The sequence below is a fragment of the Alosa alosa genome, chromosome 3 (assembly GCF_017589495.1).
Source record: "Alosa alosa isolate M-15738 ecotype Scorff River chromosome 3, AALO_Geno_1.1, whole genome shotgun sequence".
In the NCBI taxonomy this organism is placed as follows: Eukaryota; Metazoa; Chordata; class Actinopteri; order Clupeiformes; family Clupeidae; genus Alosa; species Alosa alosa.
Genome location: NC_063191.1, coordinates 2,699,522 through 2,727,509, shown reverse-complemented (window position 1 = coordinate 2,727,509; position 27,988 = coordinate 2,699,522). Strand labels below are relative to the sequence as shown.

General features: G+C 45.7%; 1 protein-coding gene across 1 annotated transcript; it reads right to left on the bottom strand.

Moving 5' to 3' along the window:
• Positions 1–1,116: 1,116 nt before the first annotated feature.
• LOC125291955 (arginine and glutamate-rich protein 1-B) lies at positions 1,117–26,213 on the bottom strand. Its single transcript, XM_048238983.1, has 4 exons — positions 25,660–26,213; positions 13,517–13,742; positions 8,381–8,464; positions 1,117–1,388 (listed from the first exon to the last, which is right to left on the bottom strand). Exons 1-4 carry the CDS (start codon positions 25,989–25,991, stop codon positions 1,224–1,226), a joined length of 807 nt encoding a protein of 268 aa, XP_048094940.1. The 5' UTR covers positions 25,992–26,213; the 3' UTR covers positions 1,117–1,223.
• Positions 26,214–27,988: the final 1,775 nt, after the last annotated feature.

Genomic DNA, 27,988 nt, shown 5'->3' with positions numbered 1-27,988 from the left:
CATAAGCTACTGCTCACACACACATGCATGCTCGCTCACACTCACACGCTCGCTCTCACACTCTCTCACACACACGCTCACTCTCACACACTTGGCACACACACACACACACACACAGGTGTCAGTGATTGAGAACAGTAAAGGAGGTCTAGGCTAAAGCGGAGTAGAAAAGGAAGGACTTGCTGCATTTCCTCTACTTGTGCTGAACATTAACTTAACTTTTCAACAGCTAACCAACAACCTCATGTCCACTCATTCATTCATTAGCACGCACACACACACACGCGCACACACACACACACACACACACACACGCGCGCGCACGCACGCGCGCATGCACGCACGCACCCTCTTCCTCACTTCACTATTAGGACTCAAGCTGAAAAAAGTACAGGTTGATAAGGTGAATCACATCAAGACATCATGTGTGGTTGGAATCTGTGTGTGTGTGTGTGCGCATGCGTGTGTGTGTCTGAGGGAGTGTGTAGAGGTGTGCGTGTATGGGGGGGGAGGCCTCAGTGTTCCAGATGAAGTTGGGTGGAGGCCTCCCTGGTCTCTCCAGGTCTGTCGGCATGGTGCGTGCAGGAGGGTTCTCTCTCTCTCTCTCTCTCTCTCTCACACACACACACACACACACACACACACACACACACACACACACTCCTGTTCTGTCTCTCCGCTCCTCTCCTCTTTAGGGTTCCTTGGGGCAGCCTCTGGGGTCCAGTCTGGGTCACCCCCGTCAGTGGACACACACACACACACACACACACACACACACACACACACACACACACACACACACACACACACCTCCCTCCCTCCCTCACAGATGAAGAGTAGATGGAGACGGCACCTAGTCTCTCTCCTCCATCACCTCCCTCTCTTTGTCCGCGCTCCTCCATCATCTCCTCCGGGCAGGAGGAGGACTCTTCAGCAGGAGGTGCGTGTGCCATTCAGGAGGAGGCCGAGAGGAGGGGAGGGGGGGATGGAGAGAAAAGCAAAGGAGAGAGAGAACAGAGGGAGGGAGGGGGGCAGAGTCAGAGGGGACGGCAGCGGGAGATGGAGAGATGGATGCGCGCGTGGGGAGGTATGTGTGTGTGTGTGTGGGAGGGGAGGGGGGAGGTGGCATTCGGTGGCCTTGAGGGAGAAGGAGAGTTTGGGGGCGGCTCTTGCCCAGGATCCCGGGAGGAGGGAGGTGGTGCGAGGGGGGAGGAGGAGGGAGGTCATTCGGTGGCCTTGAGGGAGAAGGAGAGTTTGGGGCGGCTCTTGCCCTTGCCCAGGATCATCTTCTGCTCCTCCTTCTGCTGCCGCTGCCTCTCCTGCTCCAGCTTCACTCGCTCCACGTGGATCTTACTCTGCTCCTCCACGATACGGAGCTGCTCCTCCGCCTGCACACACACACACGCACGTACGTACACACACACACGCACACACACAAAATACAAAATACACAGTTAAACAGAGTACCGGCCACAGAGTCAAAAACTACATTCCCATAAAGCACTGATACAACCCAACCATACAACCCAACCATAAAGCACTGATCCGACCCAACCATACAGCACTGATACAACCCAACCATACAACCCAACCATAAAGCACTGATACAACCCAACCATACAACCCAACCATAAAGCACTGATCCGACCCAACCATAAAGCACTGATCCAACCCAACCATGAAGCACTGATCCAACCCAACCATAAAGCACTGATCCGACCCAACCATAAAGCACTGATACAACCCAACCATACAACCCAACCATAAAGCACTGATACAACCCAACCATACAACCCAACCATAAAGCACTGATCCGACCCAACCATAAAGCCCTGATCCGACCCAACCATAAAGCACTGATCCGACCCAACCATGATACTGGCATCGGGCTGATACTGGGCCCATATACTCGTGAAAATTCCCCGATACCAGCCCCCGATACTTACCGTTTCCCCATAATCACTGTAGCCGCTACGCTTTCATGAAGCCTACTCACAACGCTCAAGCCGCTACGCTTTCATGAAGCCTACTCACAACGCTCATTTCAGTCTTGCACTTGGAAAACATACCACTAGCTAGATTCATGTATCTGCGTTGAATACCCTCGCACGTATACAACAAGCCAGATTCATGTATCTGCGTTGAATACCCTCGCACGTATACAACAAGCCAGATTCATGTATCTGCGTTGAATACCCTCGCACGTATACAACAAGCCAGATTCATGTATCTGCGTTGAATACCCTCGCACGTATACAGCTAGCTAGATTCATGTATCTGCGTTGAAAACATACAGCTAGCTAGATTCATGCATCTGCGTTAATTCTATGTAGCTAATACCTTCGCATGCATGTGGTTTTCTGTATAAACTATAGCTCAGCGAACACCCTCGCACGTGTGGTTTTCTGTATAAACTATAGCCCAGCTAATGCCGTCACACGTGTGGTTTTCTGTTTAAAACTATAGCTCAGCTAAATTATGCATGTAGCATACACTTAGTTGAGTGTAGCATAGTTGTTGTTGTGCGTCGCTGGTGTGTTACTGTAGCTCTGTACTTTGCGCTAATTGGGGATAAGTAGCCTAGCATACAAAAAAACTCTGGAGTTTCTTTGTTTATTTTTGGTTTGAAATAGCCTGCTATTATATATTTTATTTGATACTCATTATTTCTATTTGTTTTAGGCTTATTGTAACAATTAGAGCAGAGAAGAAAATTCATTGCAATTTTATACTAGTTATTTTGTGGTAGAAATATTGGTATCCGTACTTGGTACACAATTGCAAATACGTTCTCGTATCAGTTTGAAATAAAATAATAATGTAATAAAATGTCTTTTACAGTTAAGGCAACAGAATGTAGACCGTTAGTGTAACTTAGGAATGAGATAGAACCTTTTTTGGATTATTATGGTTTTGATCTCCAGTGTGATCTACCCTTACTGAATCCTTTGGGTTCTCCCCTTACTGAATAGAATCCTTTGGGATCTACCCTTTCTGAATCCTTTGGGATCTCCAGTGGGATCCATCCTCACTGGATCCTTCTGGAGGTAGAGCAAACAAACACTTCTTTCTTGTCAGCAAAGGTTTTAAATGCTGCCAGACCAAATGGGCAAAGCCGCCATACGACTATGGAGGCTAATCTTCGATCAATTAGCAAGAACACTTGAGACCATGCAGCTTCTCTGCTTGGCCCCATAAAGACACACAATCTACGTAGCTCACTGCTATTGGCGGCATGCTACCAAAATTGGCCAAGTTATAACAATATTCTGACATTATTATATATAACAATTTAAGATATTACATTATCAGGTTTTATTGAGTTTATAGTTTTGATGAAGTTAGAGATTTCTATTTAATTATTGAGAAATTATCATATCTGTAAACACACACCACACAGATTGAAAAAAGTTTAGATTGGCAGGTGCCATGGTAACAGATATAACATCTGTTACAGTGATCACACAGCTGGCATGGAGATATAATATCTGTTTTCTACCATCCCACTCAGCGCCAAAATAATGCCCAAATTATGCCACCCCCTGTCTGCCATGTTTACTACCAGCCCAAACAGTGCCCACCCAATGCCCAAATAATGCCCAAATTATGCCACCCCCTGTCTGTCATGTTTACTACCAGCCCACTCAGCCCAAACAGTGCCCACCCAATGCCCAAATAATGCCAACCCAAAACAAACAGGCCCTTACAATAACAAACATACTCTACATACACAAACTTAAGGAAACAAACAGGCCCTTACAATAACAAACATACTCTACATACACAAACTAAAGGAAAGTAAATACAGTCAGGCTGCAACGCTCTCTCTCTCAGTCTGTACACACACACACACACACACATCCCTCAGTCTGTACACACACACACACACACATCCCTCAGTCTGTACACACACACACACACATCCCTCAGTCTGTACACACACACACACACATCCCTCAGTCTGTACACACACACACACACATCCCTCAGTCTGTACACACACACACACAGATAACAGTCAGGCTGCAACGCTCTCTCTCTCAGTCTGTACACACACACACACACACACAGAGAACAGTCAGGCTGCAACGCTCTCTCTCTCAGTCTGTACACACACACATCCCTCAGTCTGTACACACACACACACATCCCTCAGTCTGTACACACACACACACACACACACACATCCCTCAGTCTGTACACACACACACATCCCTCAGTCTGTACACACACATCCCTCAGTCTGTACACACACACACAGATAACAGTCAGGCTGCAACGCTCTCTCTCTCAGTCTGTACACACACACACACACACACACAGATAACAGTCAGGCTGCAACGCTCTCTCTCTCAGTCTGTACACACACACACACATCCCTCAGTCTGTACACACACACACACACATCCCTCAGTCTGTACACACACACACACACCTCTCAGTCTGTACACACACACACACAGATAAGTCAGGCTGCAACGCTCTCTCTCTCAGTCTGTACACACACACACACACATCCCTCAGTCTGTACACACACACACACACACACACACACATCCCTCAGTCTGTACACACACACACAGATAACAGTCAGGCTGCAACGCTCTCTCTCTCAGTCTGTACACACACACACATCCCTCAGTCTGTACACACACACACACACACACATCCCTCAGTCTGTACACACACACACAGATAACAGTCAGGCTGCAACGCTCTCTCTCTCAGTCTGTACACACACACACACATCCCTCAGTCTGTACACACACACACACATAACAATCAGGCTGCAACGCTCTCTCTCTCAGTCTGTACACACACACACACAGATAACAGTCAGGCTGCAACGCTCTCTCTCTCAGTCTGTACACACACACACACATCCCTCAGTCTGTACACACACACACACAGATAACAGTCAGGCTGCAACGCTCTCTCTCTCAGTCTGTACACACACACACACACATCCCTCAGTCTGTACACACACACACACACAATCAGGCTGCAACGCTCTCTCTCAGTCTGTACACACACACACACAGATAACAGTCAGGCTGCAACGCTCTCTCTCTCAGTCTGTACACACACACACACAGATAGAAAATACAGTCAGGCTGCAACGCTCTCTCTCTCAGTCTGTACACACACACACACACACACATAACAGTCAGGCTGCAACGCTCTCTCTCTGTCTGTACACACACACACACACACACATAACAGTCAGGCTGCAACGCTCTCTCTCTGTCTGTACACACACACACACACACACACATAACAGTCAGGCTGCAACGCTCTCTCTCAGTCTGTACACACACACACACATAACAATCAGGCTGCAACGCTCTCTCTCTCAGTCTGTACACACACACACAGATAGAAAATACAGTCAGGCTGCAACGCTCTCTCTCTCAGTCTGTACACACACACACACACACACACACACACACACACAGATAACAGTCAGGCTGCAACGCTCTCTCTCTCTGTCTGTACACACACACACACACAGATAGAAAATACAGTCAGGCTGCAACGCTCTCTCTCTCAGTCTGTACACACACACACACAGATAACAATCACTATTTTTCTAATAGCCTCTGAGAACCTACATCAGTTTAGGTCACACACACACACACACACACATCCCTCAGTCTGAGAACCTCCATTGGGGTAGGTCTCACACACACCCACCCACAGACACACAAGGGGTGTGTTCGAAACGGGTAAAGTTGCTGCCTTTAAGATATCTAACTGGGGAGCAAGGCAGCAAGTGCGGTTCGAAACCAAAAAAACAAATTCTGCTGCCTTTTAAGATATCTTAGAATTCCCAAATAATGGTCATTTTTGAAGGCAGCATCGATGCACACTTCATGCTCCCTCCTACCCATAATCCCTTGCGGCAACGTCTGAAACAGCTGTGAAAGGTAAACAAACATGGCGGATGACATCGGTAATGGCTGCTGAATCTGTTTAAAATGTCATTTGTGTGACCTTATTTTGCTTAGATTTGTAGATTAGAGATGAGAAATAAACAATTTACTATCTGATTATGCCATTGTTGTAACCATTAATAGCGTCTGGTCTGATATATCTGCCGGCCGTAAAACTAATTTATACCGTTAGCCTGCTAGCTTACGTAAGCCAATTTAGTTTAACGTCAGGCCTTTGCTAACGTCATACCGTAGTGTTAACCAAAGATTCTAGAGTGCTACGCTCATTTTTAAAAGATGCATTTAATCCAAAGTCATGTCTAGTGAGACAGCTCTCTATGTAGGGAGGGAGGCAGTAGGCAGCTGTCTCCCGTTTCGAACACACCCATAGAATCATTCATGCATTTTCACATTAATGTGCAGTATGTGTATGTGTGTCATTTACTTTGATAAGGAATAAACACTAGGGCTGTCACTTTACGTTCGAAAATCGATTGCACAATCGATTGGACCAAACAACACAAGTTTCGAAAACTAAAATAGGGAATCGATTTTGACCAAATATACACTATTAATTTTAAACAAATTAAACAAATAAAAAGGATAGATGTAACAAAATTCACAAACAAGAATATAAGAATATAAAAGAATTCGAGGGAAGTGCAGTAAGCATTCGAGAAAGCTAAAAGAAAAATTCCCACCAATTTTACGACCGGAAACAGCTGTTTCAATCAGCTGCTGTGCTGCTTTGCCGTGTTTTGCCAAAAATGGAGGACAGCGTGATCAACCTGTAATGCGACATGAGAGAGACGAAAGTGATAGGCCCTAATAACTTGAGTTGATGTGGAAGTACTGTTTTTGGTATATCAAACTATGGAGAAGAACAAAGCGGTAGGCTAAACTGTGCAATCGAGTTCTACGTAGGCGAAATTTGTTTGACATTTCGTAAACACAGATACAGCTACGTTGAAGCCTGCAGCCACGAAACTTCACGCCAATAAATCAGAAATATTGCTGGCTTGCGTCTACAAGCCCCTCTTTTCTCCTGATGCCTGTTAGTTGTTTGTGGATTGGCATATTTTTGCCGTTGAAAATGGCGTCTTTAGACATAAAAAATCGATTTTACAATCGATTCAATGAACACTTATGTCTCAAAAATCGAACAGGATTTTTTCACAAAAGTGACAGCCCTAATAAACACCCTCCCTCTATTCGATTAGCAGACACCCTCCCTATTTTTAAGTCTAGACTTAAAACATATCTCTTTAGTGCCTCCCATAGTTAGGTATGGTGCAGAGTGGAACTTCAACCACCTCAGGGTTTTTTGGAATGGACCACCCTGCTGAGTCCTCGTGTGACTGGCACCCCAGTCATGCGTGCGACGGTGGTCACTGACCATACCTGCGCTGGTGTGGACTACCCTTCACCATGCCTTAGTTATGCTGCTATAGCATAGTGCTGTCATGGACTTTTCATGTGTCACGCCTACAACCCCCTCTCCTCTCTCTCTGCCTATTCTCACTATGGTATAACACTACATAGTACCATTGATATTAACCATTTTGATTTATAGTCTCTCTCTCTCTCTCGTGAGGTAAACCATTACTAGTCATTAGCCATCCTTGTGTTTGGCCCTCATCTCACCTGAAGTCCCATCCATACGACTGCCCTATCATCGCCTGTTGCTGTCCCCTTGCCCAGATTCCTGGCCCGTGCAGCCTAGCGACCCACTACTTGCCTTATGACAACTCCTAATCCCCCTGGACAATTCGTTTCCTACACTGGACTATTTGAACTTTGACACTAAATAGGATTCATGCATCATCATACTGGATATGTAACCATCCCACCTCTTTGTAAAATACACCTCAGGTGGCTTTAAACACCATGTCCTATTCTCTACACCTAACTTATTCATTTATGATGTAAAAAGACCTTACTGCTCTGTAACTGACCCTGGGCAGATGGGTCAGGCGTTTGGGTCGTGGATCTGCTCGAGGTTTCTTCCTACATGCATCTCCAACTCTAGGGAGTTGTTCCCCTGTTACCCTGTTACTCTGTTACCCTGTTACCCATGGGCCTTCTCTGATTGTTTAACACTCTGTAAAGCGCCATGAGACATGTGTAATATTTTGGCGCTCTAGAAGTGATATTAAATTGGTAAGAGGTTCTGAGAGGGAGGGTGTGTGTTCGGTTGATTACTATTAAAGACTGTATTTGGTACATTGGGTACACATCTGTATTGAATCTAACATCCTGGAACTAAACCGGTCAGTAAGAATATACTGTACCTTTATACCCAACCTTGGATGCAACTGTACACACACACACTCCTAAATCATGTTCTTTGTTTTGTACATAAATGGGTTTGTCACAGGTGTGTGTGTGTGTGTCACAGTGTGTGTTCACAGGTGTGTTTGTGTCACAGGTGTGTGCCTGGTACTTACCAGTTTGGCTTGAGCTTCAGCCATCTTGCGATTGTTCTCTTCTAGAATTTTCTCCAGTTCTGCTCGCTTGGCCTTCTCTTCCTCCTAAAGGGCGAGAGAGATCAACGTCAGCGCATGCAGACACCACCCTCGCTCTCTTTCTCTCACACACACACACCTTCTCTTCAGTCATGAAGCAACCCATTCTAGAGACTCACTCGCACGCGCATACACACTCTCTCACACACACACACACACACACAATAGCATTGTCCAGTAATTCACCAACACATACTTCTTTTGTCAAATGGAATGCATACTTCAGTCCAAGACCCCGCCCACTGTACATTCTAACCAATCACACACCAGGCATCCTGGTACAGAACACTCTCATTCTGTTGTTTTTATATCATTTTTTTTATTTTTTATTAAATTTGAAACAGGCAATCAGAAAGGACTCACTCCGTATTTTAGACAGGCAATCAGTAAGGACTCATATAGGGTCCTTCCTGCCCAGGACCCCTGGGCAGAAACAGCTCAGACTGCTGACTGGCTGGCTGACAGAGAAAGTTTAGAGTTGTGGCTCACCGCGTGTATACCTACGGTTCTCTCTCTCTTTCTCTCTCTCTCTCTCTCTCTCCGCACCTCCTGACGCACTTGTACGTTACCTACCGGGGACAGCTTACACTCTCCCTCCAGCCAGTGTGTGTGTGTGTGTGTGTGTGCACTCTGTCCATGGCAGCGCAGTCACCATTGTGTGTGTGTGAGTGTGTGTGTGTGTCCATGTGTGGGTGGGTGGGTGGGTGTGCACTAGCCGTCCTGGCCAGCAGTGTGTGTATAAGTTTGTGTGTGTGTGTGTGTATCCTCAGGTTCTGCAGAGTCTAGCTGGGGGCTGTTCAAGGCGCTGGCAGTTCAAGTGTCTCAGGTGCTGAAGCCTCCAGAGTCCAGCAGATCAAACTTAACCGTGTGTGTGTGTGTGTGTGTGTGTGTGTGTGTGTGAGTGTGTGTGTGTGTGTGTGATATACCTGAGGAAAAGCAAGCGGTAAGTGAGTGGTACATACATACAGATCAGATCAGATCAGATCTCAGATCAGACCTAGAGAGCCACAGCAGTGCTGTGCTGTGATGGGGCAGTGTAAAGTCCTGCCGTCTCCTACGGGGGGTGTGTAGAGATGCAGGGGGGAAGTCATATTAATCAGCAAACACAAACAACGTTAACACACCAACAAACAAACAAAACGCAGCCATGCCAGGCCGCCATACATCATACATCTCATAGTGGAGGGGGGAGGGGGGGAGGAGAGAGAGAGAGGAGAGAAAGAGGAGGAGAGAGGAGAGGAGGAGAGAGAGAGGGGTAGAGAGGAGAGGAGGAGAGAGAGAGGGGTAGAGAGGAGAGAAAGAGGAGGAGAGAGGAGAGGAGGAGAGAGAGAGAGGAGGAGAGAGAGAGAGGGAGAAGGAGAGAGAGGAGAGAGAGAGGGGTAGAGAGAGGAGAGAAAGAGAAGGAGAGAAAGAGAAGGAGAGAGGAGAGGAGGAGAGGAGGAGAGAGAGAGGAGAGAGAGGAGGAGAGAGAGAGAGGGAGAAGGAGAGAGGGAGAGGGAGAGGGAAAGTCTGGTCTGGCCACCAGAAGCCTACTGCTTTAGTGTGTGTGTGTGTGTGTGTGTGTGATAGGCTTAGGTTCAGGTTCCCTCTCAGCTCCGCGTGTCTGAGTGTGAGTGTGAGTGTAAGTGTGTGTGTGTGAGTGTGTGTGTGTGAGAGAGAACCCTAAGCCCTAAAGCTGTGCTGTCTGAGGGGGATCCTGCATGGTGCAGAGAGGCGCTGAAGAGGCACATAGTTCACCCCGTTACTGCCAGCCCACTGCACCGTGTGTGTGTGTGTGTGTGTGTGTGTGCGTGCTGGTGCTGCTGACATACAGACAGCTGCCCTCTCTTTCACTCGTCCAATGAGAAGTCAGCTCTAGTTAATCTCAGCCAATCAACGCTCGATAGGCTGATGTGCTTTCAACTGTCGGGTAGGTGGGGTAAAGGTGTGTGTGTGTGTGCGCGTGTGGTGTGTGTGTGTGTGTGAGAGTGTGTGTGAGAGTGTGTGTGAGAGTGTGTGTATGTGTGTGCGCCAAGGCAGGCGGTGTGTGCTTTGTGTGTGTGTGCATGCAAGGCATGCTGCGGTGTGCAGGGCGCAGCGCGCGCGGTGTGTGTGGGAGTGTGTGTGTGTGTGGTGAGGCAAGGCGCCGCTGTGTGTGTGTGGAGTGTGTGTGTGTGCGCAGCGCATGGTGTGAGAGTGTGTGTGTGTGTGTGTAAGCGCCGGGGCTGGCAGGTGGGTGGCGGCAGGTGTGTGCTGGTGAGAGTGTGAGAGTGTAGGTGTGCGCAAGGGCATGCGCAGGTAGCGCTTTCATTTAGCCACCAGCATTTTTACTTTGTGCAAGCCAGGGCCAATTAGAGAGAGAAAGAGGAGAGAGAGAATAGAGAAGAGAGAAGAGAAAAGAGGAGAGAGAAAGAAAGATGAGAGAGGAGAGAGAAAGAGAGGAGAGAAAGAAAGATGAGAGAGGAGAGAGAAAGAGAGGAGAGAAAGAAAGATGAGAGAGGAGAGAGAAAGAGAGGAGAGAAAGAAAGATGAGAGAGGAGAGGAAGAGAGAAAAGGGGATGAGAAAGGAGAGAGATGAAATGAGAGGAGGAGAAAGAGAAGAGGAGAAGAGGAGGAGAAAGAGAGGAGAAGAGGAGGAGGAGAAAGAGAAGAGGAGGAGAAAGAGAAGAGGAGGAGAAAGAGAGGAGAAGAGGAGGAGGAGGAGAAAGAGAGGAGTGAAGAGGAGAAGAGGAGGAGGAGAAAGAGAGGAGGAGTGTGGGGGAGAGTGCTGAAAGAAAGGCGTCATCAATATCCCACCAGGACATACAGGGCCCCTCCAACAGGCCTATGGGAGGCTGAATCAGTGTGTGTGTGTGTGTGTGTGTGTGTGTGTGTGTGTGTGTGTGTGGTGTGTGGTGTGTGCGAGTGTGTGTGCATGTGCATCAGGCATATGTCTGTGTGTATTCTATGTCCTCAACTGATTACTGAAATGTTAACTGATTCTCAGAGACACACACATTGTGCAACATTACTGACCAATTTTGAGGCCTTGTGTCCATGCACCCTGTCCTTATGATGGCGTGAGAGCTACACTCCCAATGGACTAGTCCACTATGCTCCTCTCCTTACACTCCCAATGGACTAGTCCATTATGCTCCTCCAGTCTCTGCGTGCCACAGGGGAATGGGACACCCCTGCATTGCCCATCACATAGTGCGCTCCATTACGCCTCTTTCCACTGCTAGCTCCTCTGGGGTACAGCTGACCTGAGCCATGTACAGCTGAGTTGAGTAGAGTAGAGTAAAATTGGTGTTGGTATAACTGGACTAGAGTAGAGTTGAACTGAACTAAGAGTTGCGCTGAACTGAGCTAAAGTAGAGTTCAACTAAGTACAGTAGAGTGGATGTTGGTATGACTACAGTAGAGTTGAACTAGACTGAGATGAGTAGAGCTGAACTGAACTGAGTAGAGCTGAACTAGACTGAGTAGAGCTGAACTGAACTGAGTGGAGTAGGTAGTGTTATGACTACAGTAGAGTTGAACTAAGTAGAGTTGAACTAAGTAGAGTTGAACTAAGTAGAGTTGAACTAAGTAGAGTTGAACTAAGTAGAGTTGAACTAAGTAGAGTTGAACTAAGTAGAGTTGGGGTTGGTATGACTACAGTAGAGTTGAACTAAGTAGAGTTGAACTGAACTGAGCTAAGTAGAGTTGAACTAAGTAGAGTTGAACAAAGTAGAGTTGAACTGAACTGAGCTAAGTAGAGTTGGGTAAAGTTGGGGTTGGTATGACTACAGTAGAGCTGAACAGAACTGAACTAAGTGGAGTTGAACTGAATTGAGTTAAACTAAGTAGAGTTGGTGTTGTTATGACTACAGTAGAGTTGAATTGAACTGAACTGAGCTAAATAGAGTTAAACTGAGTAGAGTTGAGTTGGTGTTATGACTACAGTAGAGTTGAACTGAACTGAGCAAAGTAGAGTTGAACTGAATTGAGCTAAGTAGAGTTGAACTGAGTAGAGTAGAGTTGAACTAAGTAGAGTTGAATAGAGTTGAGTTGGTGTTGGTATGACTACAGTGGAGTAGAGTTGAACTGAACTGAGCTAAGTGGAGTTAAACTAAGTAGAGTTGAACTGAACTGAGCTAAGTAAAGTAGAGTTGAACTGAGTAGAGCAGAGATGAGTCGAGTTGGTGTTGTTATGACTACAGTAGAGTTGAACTGAACTGAGCTAAGTAGAGTTGAACTGAGTAGAGTTGAGTAGGTGTTGGTATGACTACAGTAGAGTTAAATTGAACTGAGCTAAGTAGAGTTGAGTAGAGTTGGTGTTGGTATGACGGCGCCCGGTCACACTTACGGCTTCATCGCTTCACTGTGGGCCTGGTTGGACACGCCGCTCCCGAGAGCCTTGTGTGTGCGGCCGAGCTTAACGGCAGCGCCGGCCGCGTGCCATCCACTCCGCTAGGGTCACAGGGGGGTGTGGCTCATGCAAGCCGAGGTGTGTTTAGTCAAAGCTCTCACACACACACTAGGCACTAGCTCTCGCTACTTGGCCCAAACTCTGACCAAGAGGGCTACCTCTGATGGCTACCTGCAAGTCCACTTCAGAGTAACAGAAAGGTTGTGTGTGTGTGTGTGTTTATGCGTGGATGTTTGTCTCTGTGAGCGGCTTTTGTATACACACTTTCTTTTTGAGTGCGCATGCATGTGTGTGTGTGTGTGTGTGTGTGTGTGTGTGTATGCACGAGTGACAGTATGTCTATGTGTACACAAGTATGTTTTTGCTTGTGTGTGTGTGTGCGCGCGTGTGCATGTGCGAGTGTGTATAGTGTATGCGTGTGTGTATAGTTTATGCGTGTGTGTATAGTGTGTATGTGTGTGTGTATAGTTTATGCGTGTGTGTATAGTGTATGCGTGTGTGTATAGTGTGTGTGTGTGTGTGTGTGTGTATAGTGTATGTGTGTGTGTGTGTGTATAGTGTGTATATAGTGTGTATGTGTGTGTGTATAGTGTGTATGTGTATAGTTTATGCGTGTGTGTATAGTGTATGTGTGTGTGTGTGTGTGTATAGTGTATGTGTGTGTGTGTATATGCACGTGGCGTTACCTCTCTTGCGCGCTGGGCAGACAGCTCGGCCTGCCTCTGTCTCTGTAGCTCCTGCAGCAGCTGCTGCTCCATCAGAGCCTTGGCCTCCTCCACACGCCGCAGCACCTCCTGCTCGATCTCCTCGCGCCGCTTCTCCAGCTCCTCCTCCACCCTCCTCGCCACCAGCTCCTCCACGCGCCGCGCCGTCCGCTCCTCGATCACGCGCTCCTCGATCTCCTGCTGACGGCTGCGCACACACACACACATACACACACGCACGTTAAATATACATCACACGCTCCTCAATCCTCCTCCATCACTCTAGCAGGCATACTCCTACACCTACTGCAACAACACCGCAGGCAAGTGTGTACGTGTGCGTGTGTGTGTGTGTTTGTTAGACTTGATGTAAGTGTGTGTGAGCTCATGGAAGTGTCTGTCTGTTGTGTACGTGTGAACTAGTAGTGTTGGTGTGTGTGAGTTTATGTAAGTGTCTGTTAACTAGCAGAAGTGTGTGTGTGTGTGTGTGAGCGAGCGAGAAAGCCAGCAAGTGGGGGAGGAAAACCACACCCCAGCACCAGTTGACTCCATTTGCACTTAAAACAGCTTCTGAAGCACAGTGTAAACAGGACACACACACACACACGTTAGGGTGGCTAGGCAGGAACCTGAGAACATATGGCCTATCTGGTGTCAAGATCTCTGGTCCAAAAGAGAGGTCAGTGTGGAGGCCTAAGGGTACATCTCTCTCGCTCACACACACACACTCTTCCTGCCCTCAAGCATGACACCTCAGCCTCGTTTGCGCCCCTCACCAATCCAATCTCCTCTTGCTTGACCCCTTTCTAACACTTATCTTTGGACATCTGTATGCCTTTCTCCCCCCCTGGTGACTGACACACACACACACACACACACACGCGCGCACGCCTAGGTGTTGAGCGAGTTCCCACATTACAGATGGAAAGGTAAGGCTGAAATCTCAATCATGATCAAATGAACACGAATGAGTGATATTAATGATGCTCCGCCCATAGAACACTCTGCTACAAAACAACCAATCAAGCGTGTGTGTGTGTATATGCGTGTGTATATGCATGTGTATCTGCTGTTCCCTGGACCGTGCAGCCTGAAGTGTCCTGGATGCACCGTGGACTATACTAGTAGCAGTCATAGTAATACATTTATTATAGCGCCTTTCTCAAACCCAAGGTCGCTTTACCTAGTAGGAAGGCAAGGAAACACAACAACAAACAAACAAAACAATACAACAAAAACAAAGTTATCTGTATGGAGCGATGTGTTAGGTGTGGAGGAGAAGTGATCATTAAACAGAAACGTATGTTAAAACAGTATGTTAAGACTTTACAACAAATAAAAGATGCTCAAAAATCTAAAGTGTGAAAGAGCAGCAGGCAAAGAGCCTGAAAGCAGATCATCCGTTGTTCGGAAATATTTGGGATTTAAGGCAGGTGAAGCAAGGTAGGGCTGTTGGGACGATTTTCGGTATTCGAATATAAATCGAATGTTTGAAAAGAATCCATAGGCCTATTAATAGAATGTTGACTAATCACTAATAAAATGTGTGGTTTTTGTTGTTCTTCTTTTTGTGTTGGCTAACTGTAGCGATTATGTGAAAACAAAATGCTTTTGTCACATCTAATGCACAATCTAGAAAATGGCAGAAAGCAATGCACCCACGGAGATCACCACTCCTGACCATTTAAGAAGTGATGTGTGGACCACAGAGATCACCACTCCTGACCATTTAAGAAGTGATGTGTGGACCACAGAGATCACCACTCCTGACCATTTAAGAAGTTTTTGCATACTATCAGAAAACAGAAAAATAGCAAGTAGCCTAAAGATAATGATAATCTGCAGAATATGTAGACTAAGGCCCAAATGAAATATCACTCGACAACGAGCAGCCTGAGTGCACATTTGGCAACGCTACAACCTGACAAGTTAGGAAGGTGAACAGTCCGACGGCGAGGAGCTAAAGCAGGCTACACCCTGACAAGCTAGGTAGGGGAACGGTCCGAGGAGCTGCAGCTAAAGCAGGCTACACCCTGACAAGCTAGGTAGGGGAAAAGCCCGGGGAGCTGCAGCTAAAGCAGGCCAGAATTGGCCTTCTTCGTCTTTGCTTCCCTTCTCTATGTCCAGTGCTCCCGTCACTTGGCTAATTTGTGGCATAATTGATCATGGAACCTGTTTAAACAGTGTATAGAGATGCAGTGTTTCCCATACATTGACTTATTTGTGGCGGCCGAACAATAACAACACTGACCACCACACAATGATTTTCCAGGTTGTACTAAATTGTGCTTAAAGCTGGTTAGCATCATAACCACGCCGTGCTAATTTGTTAAAAACTGTTGCATTCAAGTTAATTCTGCAAACCTACCACCACAAATAGAAACACTGAGATGCATAGTAAATATGAATAATAGGTCAAATTTGAGTTCACTTGAACAATTAATATTTACTATGCCTCTCTATACACTGTTTAATACACTGGAGACAAGTGAATAATAATTAAAATGTACGCATCAGAGCGTTTTACTTATAAACAACTAACCAAACAACTAAATTCATGAACGATATCGGCAAAGACCAAAGAGGAACACAAAAGACAGACAAATCAAATGCTAATGCAGAGAGAGAGAGAAAAAGAGAGAGAGAGAGAGAGAGAGAGAGGTACAAAGAGAACTACCATCACATTATTTTCTGCCTGAGGAGTTTTCAGAAAACCAGATACCTACTGAAACAAGTAGCCTTAGCTAATCAAAGGTAGAATTTGGAAGAAGGGGATAGGCTATGGTGGATAGATTTGATTATTAAGGCCAAATATCAAATAGCACCAATGAGCTAATTATTTAAACTGATCATTTAAAACTACAGAGTCCAGAGAGAAAAAAACAGGCTGCCAGTTATCCTGCAAAGGAGTTGGAGGGAGAGTACAGACAGTAGGGCCAGAGACTTTCTAATGAGGAGACACAGCACTCAAAAAATCCTCCATAAAAAATGCATGGGGCTAGTTCGTAACGCCAATATGGCCGTTGTCTACACATATCACACCACTTCCGCGGCAAAACATCGACATGTGAATACATTGAGCCAATCATATGGTGTGTTGTGAAGACATCGTGCCAATCATATGTTGTGCTCTCGCCGCTGGAGCAAGATTGGTGTCGTGAAGCATTGGCACGTGGATTTCTGCTGAAATAGATGCCCGATAAGTGCCCAAAAAGCGTTGCAATATGGCCACCGAGTGGAGGGACTTGCCTAAAAGGACTTCAAAAGAGGGCAGCGCTATGCTAATGATCTAGTTTTGGACCAAGAGTACAGGCAGAGCTAGGCTAGCAGAGTAGCGCTAGGCTAATGATCTAGTTATGGATCAAGAGTACAGGCAGAGCTAGGCTAGCAGAGTAGCACTAGGGCCATAATCCTGGAGCTGCATGACTATCAAAGACAGGCTTGCCCCACTGGCCAACTCAGCCCTCAGGACTGCCAATGACAGGCTACCTATGCCCTTGGGAGAGCCAATGAAATGCTTGCTCTGCCTTCAGAACAGCCAATAACAGGTGAGTGGGTTGGCCTAAATGCCCAGGTGGACCAGTCATCCTGCAGCACTGACACTCATTTTCAGAACTCAGAATTCCACACTGTTTCCTGTTCTTCCAATGAATAAGCAAATAGAACTATACACTTCACTCTCAAAGATGATTATTGCACGGTTGTCACGGTTACCCAAATACCCTAAACTAAAGCCACTGTCAAACGCTGAAACAGATTTACAAGCACTTATCATAATAGCATTTGGCATCAGGAGAAAATGGAGCTTGTTTTATCGTCAATTCCAAAAAAGGGCTTTTAGCATAAAACAAACCACAGCAGTCTGAAGCCTAATAAAACGCAGTGAAGTATAATATCCTCATGGTGGCTACGCTCCAGGCCATTGGCTTATGGGCAGCTAACGCCATAATGCTTACTCAAGATTGTGTTGCAAAGCTGACATCCATCATCAAAGCTGAAATCACACATCTTATAAAGCTTCAACACAAAGTTCAGGCTATGTTGGTCAGGAGAGTAGTGGAGTAGCATGATGTGGTCAGGCAGTGCACTCTGGGAAAGCGTAATCATAATGTGGTCAGGCAGTGCACTCTGGGAAAGCGTAATCATAATGTGGTCAGGCAGTGCACTCTGGGAAAGCGTAATCATAATGTGGTCAGGCAGTGCACTCTGGGAAAGCGTAATCATAATGTGGTCAGGCAGTGCACTCTGGGAAAGCATAATCATAATGTGGTCAGGTGGTGCACTCTGGGAAAGCATAATGAAATTGTGAGGCGGTGCACTCTGGGAAAGCGTAATCATATTGTGAGGAGGTGAAACACTGGAAGGCTTCCTGTTCCTGTTGAATTGCGTAATCAACATGTGGTCAGACAGTGCACTCTGGAAACAATGGAAGGCTTCTCGCTTCCTGTTCCTGCTATGGTGGAGAACTAGAAGTTAGCCAGTTATGCACTTAATCCAAAGTGACTTACAGATCATTTTGTGCTACCATTTAAGTACATGTAGGCACATACAACCTGACCTTTTGGTTCATTAGCCTAATTGCTGAGTGGCACCAAAAAGTCTAGTGGGAGTGTAACTCTGTTACTGCGTAATCTTCCCCTTTTATCCAACGCGACTAAGACATCACTAGCATGTTACTGCGGCAACTGGGTGGGTGGGGGGCAAGTTCAAGTGGATGTGCCATAGTGTGGGTGTGTGTGTGTGTGTGTGCGCATATGCTCTTTTGAGATTAATGCTCTGTGTGTCTGGGTGTGGACCCTCTAAACAAATGTGAATTTAAGTGAGTGCAGAGAATGTGTGATGTGTGAGTGTGGTTGTGTGTGCATACATTTCAGCTGAGTGTGAGAACAAGCTACTGTGTGTTAGATGGGTGTGTTCAGAAGCTCACACACATGCTTCTTACTAGTGTGTGTGTGTGTGTGTGTGTGTGTGTTGGTGTTTCAAGTTGTAACTCTTGGTCACTGATCTTTTGGCAGTGTAGAGGATCTGAGTTTATTTTGGGTGGCTGGAGGTCTCGCTATAGCACAGCAGTTGCTGGTGTGGTTAAACCAGGACCCCCAGTACTGCGTTCAGTACTGGGGGTCCTGGTTTTCAGTTAGCTATTAGGCTAAACCAGGACCCCCTATGCTGCGTTTAGTTAAGTATAAGTATATATACTTTTTTGATCCCGTGAGGGAAATTTGGTCTCTGCATTTAACCCAATCGGTGAATTAGTGAAACACAAACAGCACACAGTGAACACACAGTGAGGTGAAGCACACACTAATCCCGGTGCAGTGAGCTGCCTGCTTCACGGCGGGGCTTCGGGGAGCAGTGAGGGGTTAGGTGCCTTGCTCAAGGGCACTTCAGCCGCGGCCCACTGGTCGGGGCTCGAACCAGCAACCCTCCGGTTACAAGTCCAGAGTGCTAACCAGTGGGCAACGGCTGCCCACATAAGCTATGAGGCTAAACCAGGAGCCCCTATGCTGCGTTCAGTTAGCTATATAGCTAAACCAGGACCCCCAGTACGGCGTTCAGTTAGCTATGAGGCTAAACCAGGACCCCCAGTACTGCGTTCAGTTAGCTATATAGTTAAACCAGGAGCCCCTATGCTGCGTTCAATTAGCTATGAGGCTAAACCAGGACCCCCTATGCTGCGTTCAGTTAGCTATGAGGCTAAACCAGGAGCCCCTATGCTGTGTTCAGTTAGCTATGAGGTTAAACCAGGAGCCCCAGTACCGTGTTCAGTTAGCTATGAGGCTAAACCAGGAGCCCCTATGCTGCGTTCAGTTAGCTATGAGGCTAAACCAGGACCCCCTATGCTGTGTTCAGTTAACTATGAGGCTAAACCAGGACCCCCTATGCTGCGTTCAGTTACCCATTAGGCCTTTTCTATGAAGGTATATTGGGTGCAAAAGTGGCGAGCACATTTAACTGCAGATTTTGCATGTGCACACTAAAGTCATAAATGTGTAACAGTAAAGTTGAAGTTGTACATATTTTTTTATATCTTGTTAACACAAAATAGGGCTCACGGGTTCACAAATCCATTTTACAGGTACACAAATCCTATCCTGTGAGTCACAACTTTCAAGAGTCATGTATTCGACACTTCTGCTCCAATCGTTGCAGCGCAGTTGGTGCGAAACACATTTGCACATCCGTGTTTCATAATCTGAGAACATGCACAACATTCATGCATTTGTAAACCCAAATGTGAACTGATGCATCCGAAGTTGTGCATCGGTGAAATAATTTCTCATTAATAAAATTCTACAGATTGCTTTGATTTTCTTGCGACTACAAGTCAATTGATACAAGTGCTCGAATCTGCTTCTCACAGTGACAATACTTTTGCTCCTGGCTAGGTGATATAATAGGAGCAAAAGATTTGTATGTGTGCACGCCGAAATTTAATCGATCGAGAAAACAAAGGCGTCGGATCTGGATCGCTCAGACTACCATTGCCTGCTCATAAGGTAAGTAACATGATAATAATATGAAGAAAGTTATCTTGTTTGTTGGTTTACATTATCATGACAGCTATGTTTTAGCTTTAGCTTACCTGCTTGCTAAATCCTCCAGTGCCAGATCAAGCTAGCTAGCTATCGCTAGATAAATAACTAGTTTAGAAGTACAGAAATATAACACTGCCCGTCCAAAATCGTTAGGACACACAATCTGACACAATCGTTCTGCAATTTTCGAACAGCTGACTTGTATCTTGCACGAACAGCTGACTTGTATCTTGCACGAAGACTATTGGATAGTGCTAGGCAAGTTAGCAATTGTTTGCTGTGCAGACATTATGAATAATAAGGTCGTAAAACTTAACACTGCAACAAATATTTTTTCCTCGCTTTGGGCAAAGAAAAACTATAAATCGTGTGTCCTTCATTGATAAGGAAACATGCTGAGGTTACTTAGGCCTACTTTATGAGCTGGCAATGGTAGTCTGAGCGCGATCCAGGATCCAGATCCAGCCGCCTTGTTTTCGATCAATTCGCTCGACGTGCACACATACAAATCTTTTTGCTCCTATTATATCACCTAGCCAGGAGCAAAAGTATCGTCACTCGTAGAAGCAGATTCGAGCACCTGTATCAATTGACTTGTAGTCGTGCAAAAAAATCAAAGCGATCTGTAGAATTTTATTAATGAGAAATTATTTCACAGATGCACAACTTCGGATGCATTAGTTCACATTTGGGTTTACAAATGCAACTAATGTTGTGCATGTTCTCAGATTATGAAACACGGATGTGCAAATGTGTTTCGCGACCAACTGGGCGCTGCAATGATTGGAGCAAAAGTGTCGAAAGTGCATGACTCTTGAAAGTTGTGACCACAGGATAGGATTTGTGTACCTGTAAAAGGATTTGTGAACCCGTGAGCCCCTATTTTGTGTTAACAAGATATAAAAAAAAATATGTACAACTTCAACTTTACTTTTACACATTTATGACTTCAGTGTGCACATGCAAAATCTGCAGTTAAATGTGCTCGCCACTTTTGCACCCAATATACCAATATTTCCACCAACAGACAATCAACTCCGTTCTGGTTTATGGTCCAGATGTTGAACTGCAGCATTTCCTTCAGCAATAAACAGGTCCGGAACATGAACAATTCGTTCAGAGCTGGCACCAAAAATTCCCAGAATTCCCAATGGATCGGTAACGTTTTGCGGTCAGCATAGGTGAGCCTAAGAAAGGCATGATGTTTGTACCATTCGTTTCATTCGTAATGTTTGTATCAAGTTCATTACTGCGTGATCACCCTGAACTCTCTCTCACTCCAAGCACCTCCACCCCACAGACATATGCAGCATCCGAAGCAACAGCCCTCTTAAGGCTGATTTATACTTCTGCGTATGTTTGGCCTCTTCTTGATTAGATTTCCAAAAAAGTATTGAGAAATAGACACAGTAAAATCCATTGACCTAGTTATTGTAACCAGAAAATAAGTCTGAGGTTATTTGCAAGGTGTCTGCCAGCCAGTTTATGTCATGTCAGCAAGCAGACTTCAACACAACTGCCCACAAAGTCAAGCTTGCTGCGAAGTGATAATTTCAAAACGTTACTGACAACATTACTTTACAAACGGATAACCCTGTCATTGGTAACGTAAATATGTCTGTAATATGTCTATATATGAGTTAATTAGCAAAGCTGATGTCAGTGAACTAGCATGTTGCTACTCCCCACAGTAGGCTGCTTGAAACACCGGTTATCAACACACAAGACCAGTTGACCAATCACAGTCCTCTGCGTCGCCTCGATGTAAGGGTACACATATTTGGAGGTGCACGTCGTACGGCGGAGGGCTCGGAGCGGCATCGCAGGAGTCCACGGGGTGCCGACTCGATTGAAGAAGCATAAATCAGCCTTTAGCGGGCTCACAAATGTCCTGAGCGTTCAACTTTCTAAAACCGCAACGCAAGCGTATTCAATTGTCAGTTAAGGCAAACTGCTTGTGTTACCATAGGAACGAGATAGACCTTTATTATCATCTGGCCGTTGCATTAAGGGCCTATCACATTACATACGGTATGCGCTATGAAATGCATTACAGTCAATGGCTTGGGCTATGAAATGCATTATAGTCAATGGCTTGGGCTATGAAATGCATTATAGTCAATGGCTTGGCGCTTATGAAAATGCATTATAGTCAATGGCTTGCGCGCAAGAAGAACCGGGTCTGCAGCTGCGCCAGCAAAGCCGGCATTTTGCCGCTTTGTCGCCTTTAGATATACGCGTCAAAGTTCAATCATGTTGAACTTTGACCGCTGGGCGCTGTAAGTCATTGGTATTTTTGCGCTGAGCCGGGCGGCAAGCAACAACAACAATCTTTGGGACATTACATTACAGTCAATGGCTTGGGCTATGAAATGCATTACAGTCAATGGCTTGGGCTATGAAATGCATTATAGTCAATGGCTTGGGCTATGAAATGCATTACAGTCAATGGCTTGGGCTATGAAATGCATTATAGTCAATGGCTTGCGCTATGAAATGCATTACAGTCAATGGCTTGGGCTATGAAATGCATTACAGTCAATGGCTTGGGCTATGAAATGCATTACAGTCAATGGCTTGGGCTATGAAATGCATTACAGTCAATGGCTTGGGCTATGAAATGCATTATAGTCAATGGCTTGGGCTATGAAATGCATTATAGTCAATGGCTTGGGCTATGAAATGCATTACAGTCAATGGCTTGGGCTATGAAATGCATTATAGTCAATGGCTTGGGCTATGAAATGCATTACAGTCAATGGCTTGGGCTATGAAATGCATTACAGTCAATGGCTTGGGCTATGAAATGCATTATAGTCAATGGCTTGGGCTATGAAATGCATTAAATGCATTACAGTCAATGGCTTGGGCTATGAAATGCATTATAGTCAATGGCTTGGGCTATAGAAATGCATTTATAGTCAATGGCTAGCAGCTAGCAAATGCATTATATAGTCAATAACTTCTTGTGGCCATAGAACGGTCTGCTCGCCATCAACCAAAGTGACGGCGTTGCGTTTGCCGTGCGTATTACGTAGGTCAAGGATTCAATCATGTTGAACTTTGACGGCAACATTTGCCGTTTTGACGCTAACGGCTGAGCCCGTGGCTCAAAGTTCAATCATGTTGACCGCGGGGCGCTATAAGTCATTAATTATTTTCGCTGAGCCAGCGGCAAGCACAACAACAATCTTTGGGACATTACCTCAACCAAGAGCAACCTAGCGGTGACTCAGGCGCATACCGTTACAATAATGATAGGCCCTTTTTAAACCAAGAGCAACCTAGCATGCGCCTGTACAATGTGATAGGCCCTTTCCCTTTTAAACTGTGATAGGCCCTTTTCGCTTGCCGCTGCATACCCTGTACAATGTCATAGGCCCTTTTCGCTTGCCGCTGCATACCCTGTACAATGTGATAGGCCCTTTTCGCTTGCCGCTGCCACTAACCAATGTGATCCTCGCCTAATGGTCAAAAGACTCTGAGGAAGACGCAGTGCGTCGAAACGTCAGTCGTTTGTGCACCTTAATAAAAATGTTTAAACGTTCTCTGAGTGCTCCGGTCATCCCTGGGTGTAGTCTCTCTGAAGTGGCCCAGCCAGTCTCAGGCCTAGTCCACACGTACCAAACCGATCTTTTTTTCCTCCGTCTTCCCTGGAACCGCATCAAGAATATTTGCGTCCAAACGGATCCATCTCAACACGACTCAACACGTTACTTCATACCCCAGACCTATAGGTGGCACTGTGTCTTTACAGAAATTCACCAAATCTTGCGCTTTAAAAACAGACAGAATAGGCTACGGCGAAATGGCTAGTGCAAGGAAACCAGAACTGTTTGTGTGGACTGATGGTGAACTGTCAACTGTAGTTAACTGTAAAACTAATAAACTTTATTTTACGGTTTGTGAAGGGTGCAGTCCCGTCCTTTATTTGGCTAACGCAGGTAGGCCTACTAATCACCTTTACTTTCTTTGGTTGTAGGATAGTCCGTGATTCACATTAGTTTTGGCTATCACCAATTAATTAGGCTACTAAGCGCAAGGCTTACCCAAGTTCTAGGCTATTCTGTCGCCACATTTATGATATTGCTATAAAAACCGTTAGTAACCGTCAATACTTTTTGCCTGCATCAAAATCGTGCATTCGTGATTCAGTGTGCTACCATCGGCTTAACGTGAGTTCTAAGCGTCTTTGTATGCTTATATCTGATTTCCTTTCGACTGTGAATGCATGTGTTGTAAGACATGTAAAATAAATGAATGACACTGGCACTACGCACAAATTAATGTAGCCTAAACTTACACCGACTTTCCTAATAACTTAAGTTCTCTCGGCGTCACTGACAGTAGCTAGAATGCATAAAAAACACCGGGAAAAACAGTGTTCAGTCCAACAAGTCATAAGCTATCGGCTTCGCGCAGCATCAGTTGTGATATTTATCTTAGGAGTGTAATCGTGGAGGTAATGTCATGTATGAAAACTAGTATTGTTAGGCAATACTATAAGTGCAAGTCCAGGGCAGCTGAGGTGTGGCGATGACATCATCGTCGCATAAGCAGGATGTGCGGTTTAAGCTGTCTAAAGCGAACTCAAAGCGGGACTCACGGTTTCAGATTTCAGAAAAGTGCGGTTTCGGGCAGTGCGTTTACAGGATTCGTTTGGACGCTCGGCCAAGACGAAGCAAAACCTCTGCGTTTAACCTAAAAAGCGTCTCCGTGTGGACAGGCCCTCAGTGTATGGTGGGGTTTAGAGTGTAGGGTGGGGTTTAGAGTGTAGGGTGGGGGGGGTTAGAGTTTACGGTGGGGGGGAGGTTAGAGTGTACAGTGGGTCTTGAGTGTACTTCTTAGAGTGTAACACAGGCTACATAGACGACTGGAGAATGACTAAAACGCAGAATGTGCCAAATCTGAGTTCTGTGTAAAACCATTCAGGGTTCACTACTTAAATAAACACACACACACACAGGTTAAGGACACACACAGGTTAAGGTGCACACAGTGCTGATCTGAGACCTCTGTCTGAGCCATGCTGGCGGTTAGTCTACCTTCACTTTCCCCCTCTTCAACGCAGGTTGCAGGTATTCTGCACCTACGTCATTTGCCGCTTCAGGTGTCCAACTCTCAGGTATGTCAGAGAAAGCCCCAACCGAATGCACAACTTACCACACAGCCACAACAACGTAATGGACAGAGTGAGGACGTAAGACTGGTATTTGTCATGTGGTAACGTTACAACTTACAGTTAACTAGCTAACGTTAACCTTTAGGGTTAGGGTGCCTTAGTATCACTATTTATAACATTATTCATCACTGATTATGTTTGCAGGGGTTTTATGTAGTAAAACGTATTATGTTACATTAGCTGACTACACGAGCACCTTCCCTGCACTCCGTTCACTGTCAATTTGCTAGCCAGTTCTACCAGACATTTCCCAGGGAATTAGCATTAGCTTGCTAGCCCACGTTAGCTCAAAACAAGGGGGCAACGTAGTTAGGTAACGTTACTAGATCTGAGACCTCAAGTTCACACAGTTAGCTAGCTAGCAAGTTAACTTAGCCAAGGTAGGCTTACTCACTAAAGATACTTACATCTTCCTCTGTCTCTCCATCTCGGCTTTCTTCTCCTCTTCCTCTTTGCGTTGCTTCTCGTCGATTGCGCTTCGTTTGCTAAGCGTTCGTCCGAAGATGTCTATCCTCTCTGGAGGCGAAGCTGGTCTCTCCCTACGGGTTGAGGCTGTTGTTGATCGAGACCTGGAGCGAGATTCACGTCTCCGGTTCCTCTTAGACTCCCGGGATCTGGAACGTTTCTTGCTGCGCTCGGTGTCTCGGGACCTCGACCTGGAGCGACTGCGTCTTTTGCTGTGTTTGCTGCTTTTCGAGTGTTTGGAACGGGACGAACTGCGGCTTCTGGATCGCCCCATGGCCGCCGGTGGATATGCTTAACACACCGCTAACCCCGAAACAATGCAAAACAAAACGTCTATGAACAGTTATGATAATTCCTTGCACAACAGGCAATGTTTGATAGTCACCGTAATCTGAAACTCCCCTCACAATATCTTTAATTTACTCAAAGCCTTACGACCTAACAGTTGTGCTAGTTAGATCAAGCCAAGATGGCGGATATAACTCTTTTCCCAGAATACCCTGCGCTCGGGCCTTTTCGTATTTTTCCGGATGGAAACGATTCAAGTAGACCTACGTTATGACCACAGAAGTGAAGATGACAAACAGTTTTAAAAATGCCAAATCATGCACTTAACTACCTCATACAATTAATGTGATATCTTTGAGAAAATTATTGGGATTAGTTTATTGTAGTTTTTTTTCTAACTCAAAAGATGCCAAAAGATACAGAGTGAGACAGGCACTCAACCTGGCTGTGCTAGGTGACTGAGCTGTCGCCTGAAATCCTAGGCTCTTGTCATGATGATGTCTCTAGCCTCTGTGAAATAGGTTTAAATTATTAGGGTAATATTCCAGGGAGTGCATGACTATATCCTATCCATTGCTGATGCATGGTGTGTGAGAACTTAATATGGGGCTCTACATGCATATCCCCCCACAGCCTATCCCCCACCAGGCAGTTCTACAGCCTATATATCTCCCCACCAGGCAGTTCTACAGCCTATATATCCCCCCACCAGGCAGTGATGTGTTAGCAGTTAGCATGATACCCATTAAAAGTGTGTACTGTAGTCTGTGGCTGTTGATTTGTTAGCGTGACACCCATTCTACCATTAAAAGTTAGTACTGTGGCTGTTGATTCCACATAAAGCCCTAAAAAGAGTGATACTGAGAACATGTGCAAAAAGAGTGATGCTGAGCGTAATATAGTGATGCTGAGCTTAATATGAAGAGTGATGCTGAGCTTAATATAAAGAGTCTGTGTGTGTGCATGTGCATCACACTCTTTATTCAGTGTGTGTGTGTGTGTGTGCATGTGCATCATACTCCTTATCCAGTGTGTGTGTGTGTGTGTGCGTGCATCACACTCCTTATACAGTGTGAGAGATGTGGAGCGTTGAGGAGACGACTCTAAGATTAGATTCCTATCATTGCACCCAAACCTATTGTGTGGCAGCCGCAGTAAATGTAAAGCCTTATCATTGAGTAGCAGCCAGTGATTGAGCACAAACATGCAAACAAGTTTAGCTGGGAGCTACTACCATCTGAGCATGGATGTGTGTGTGTGTGTGCGTGCACGTGTGTGCTTGTGTAAGTTCAGCTGGATATTTGGGGATGCCTTCCAGACTGTGTAAGGGAGATACTACCACCTGAGCATGGATGTGTGAGTATGTAACGGAGGTCGTCTCTCCCCTCCCTTGATTTTATTGTTTATTGCTCTGAGATGACAGGAAAGAAAGAAAATAATCAGGCATGGAGCGAGCCAGGCGCAAACAGACCAGGTAAACAGACCAGGTAAACAGACCAGGTGAACCACTTATTAAAACACCACATCAAGGAATTTATCGAAGCCACCACATGTCATAACTCAGCTAGCAGCACACTAACTAGCCTAATGCAGCACGCTAACTGGCTGCAGCGTGAGGAAACAGTTTAACACATTTATGATCGGAATACATTAAAACACATCTCATGTATAAAGTGCACAACACATTATGACAATTCTCACACTATGAATGCATGACAGAAAACAGGCAAACACAAAATCATAAAACAAAAGAAATAGCACATTTTAATACACCTACCTCTGCCAGGGGACAGTTGCAAAAGAGGCAGAGGAGGGGGCTACATCAAACTTAAGGGGTCCCGTGGGAAACTATTCCTGCCACACCCATGCCACACCCCCTTCTACCTACTGTACCCCAGAGGCGTGGGAAAATGCACAACCGTGCATATAGAACTTGTACTGTAGAAAGGATAGGGAAATTCAGGGAAGCATAATTACCCCTGC

Coding starts and splice junctions, on each gene's coding strand:
- LOC125291955 (XM_048238983.1), bottom strand. CDS start 25,991: ATGGGGCGATCCAGAAGCCGCAGTTCGTCCCGTTCCAAACACTCGAAA. Junction 13,743..25,659: donor ATGGAGAGACAGAGGAAGAT/GTAAGTATCTTT, acceptor GTGTGTGCGCAG/CCGTCAGCAGGAGATCGAGG. Junction 8,465..13,516: donor CTGCCCAGCGCGCAAGAGAG/GTAACGCCACGT, acceptor CTCGCCCTTTAG/GAGGAAGAGAAGGCCAAGCG.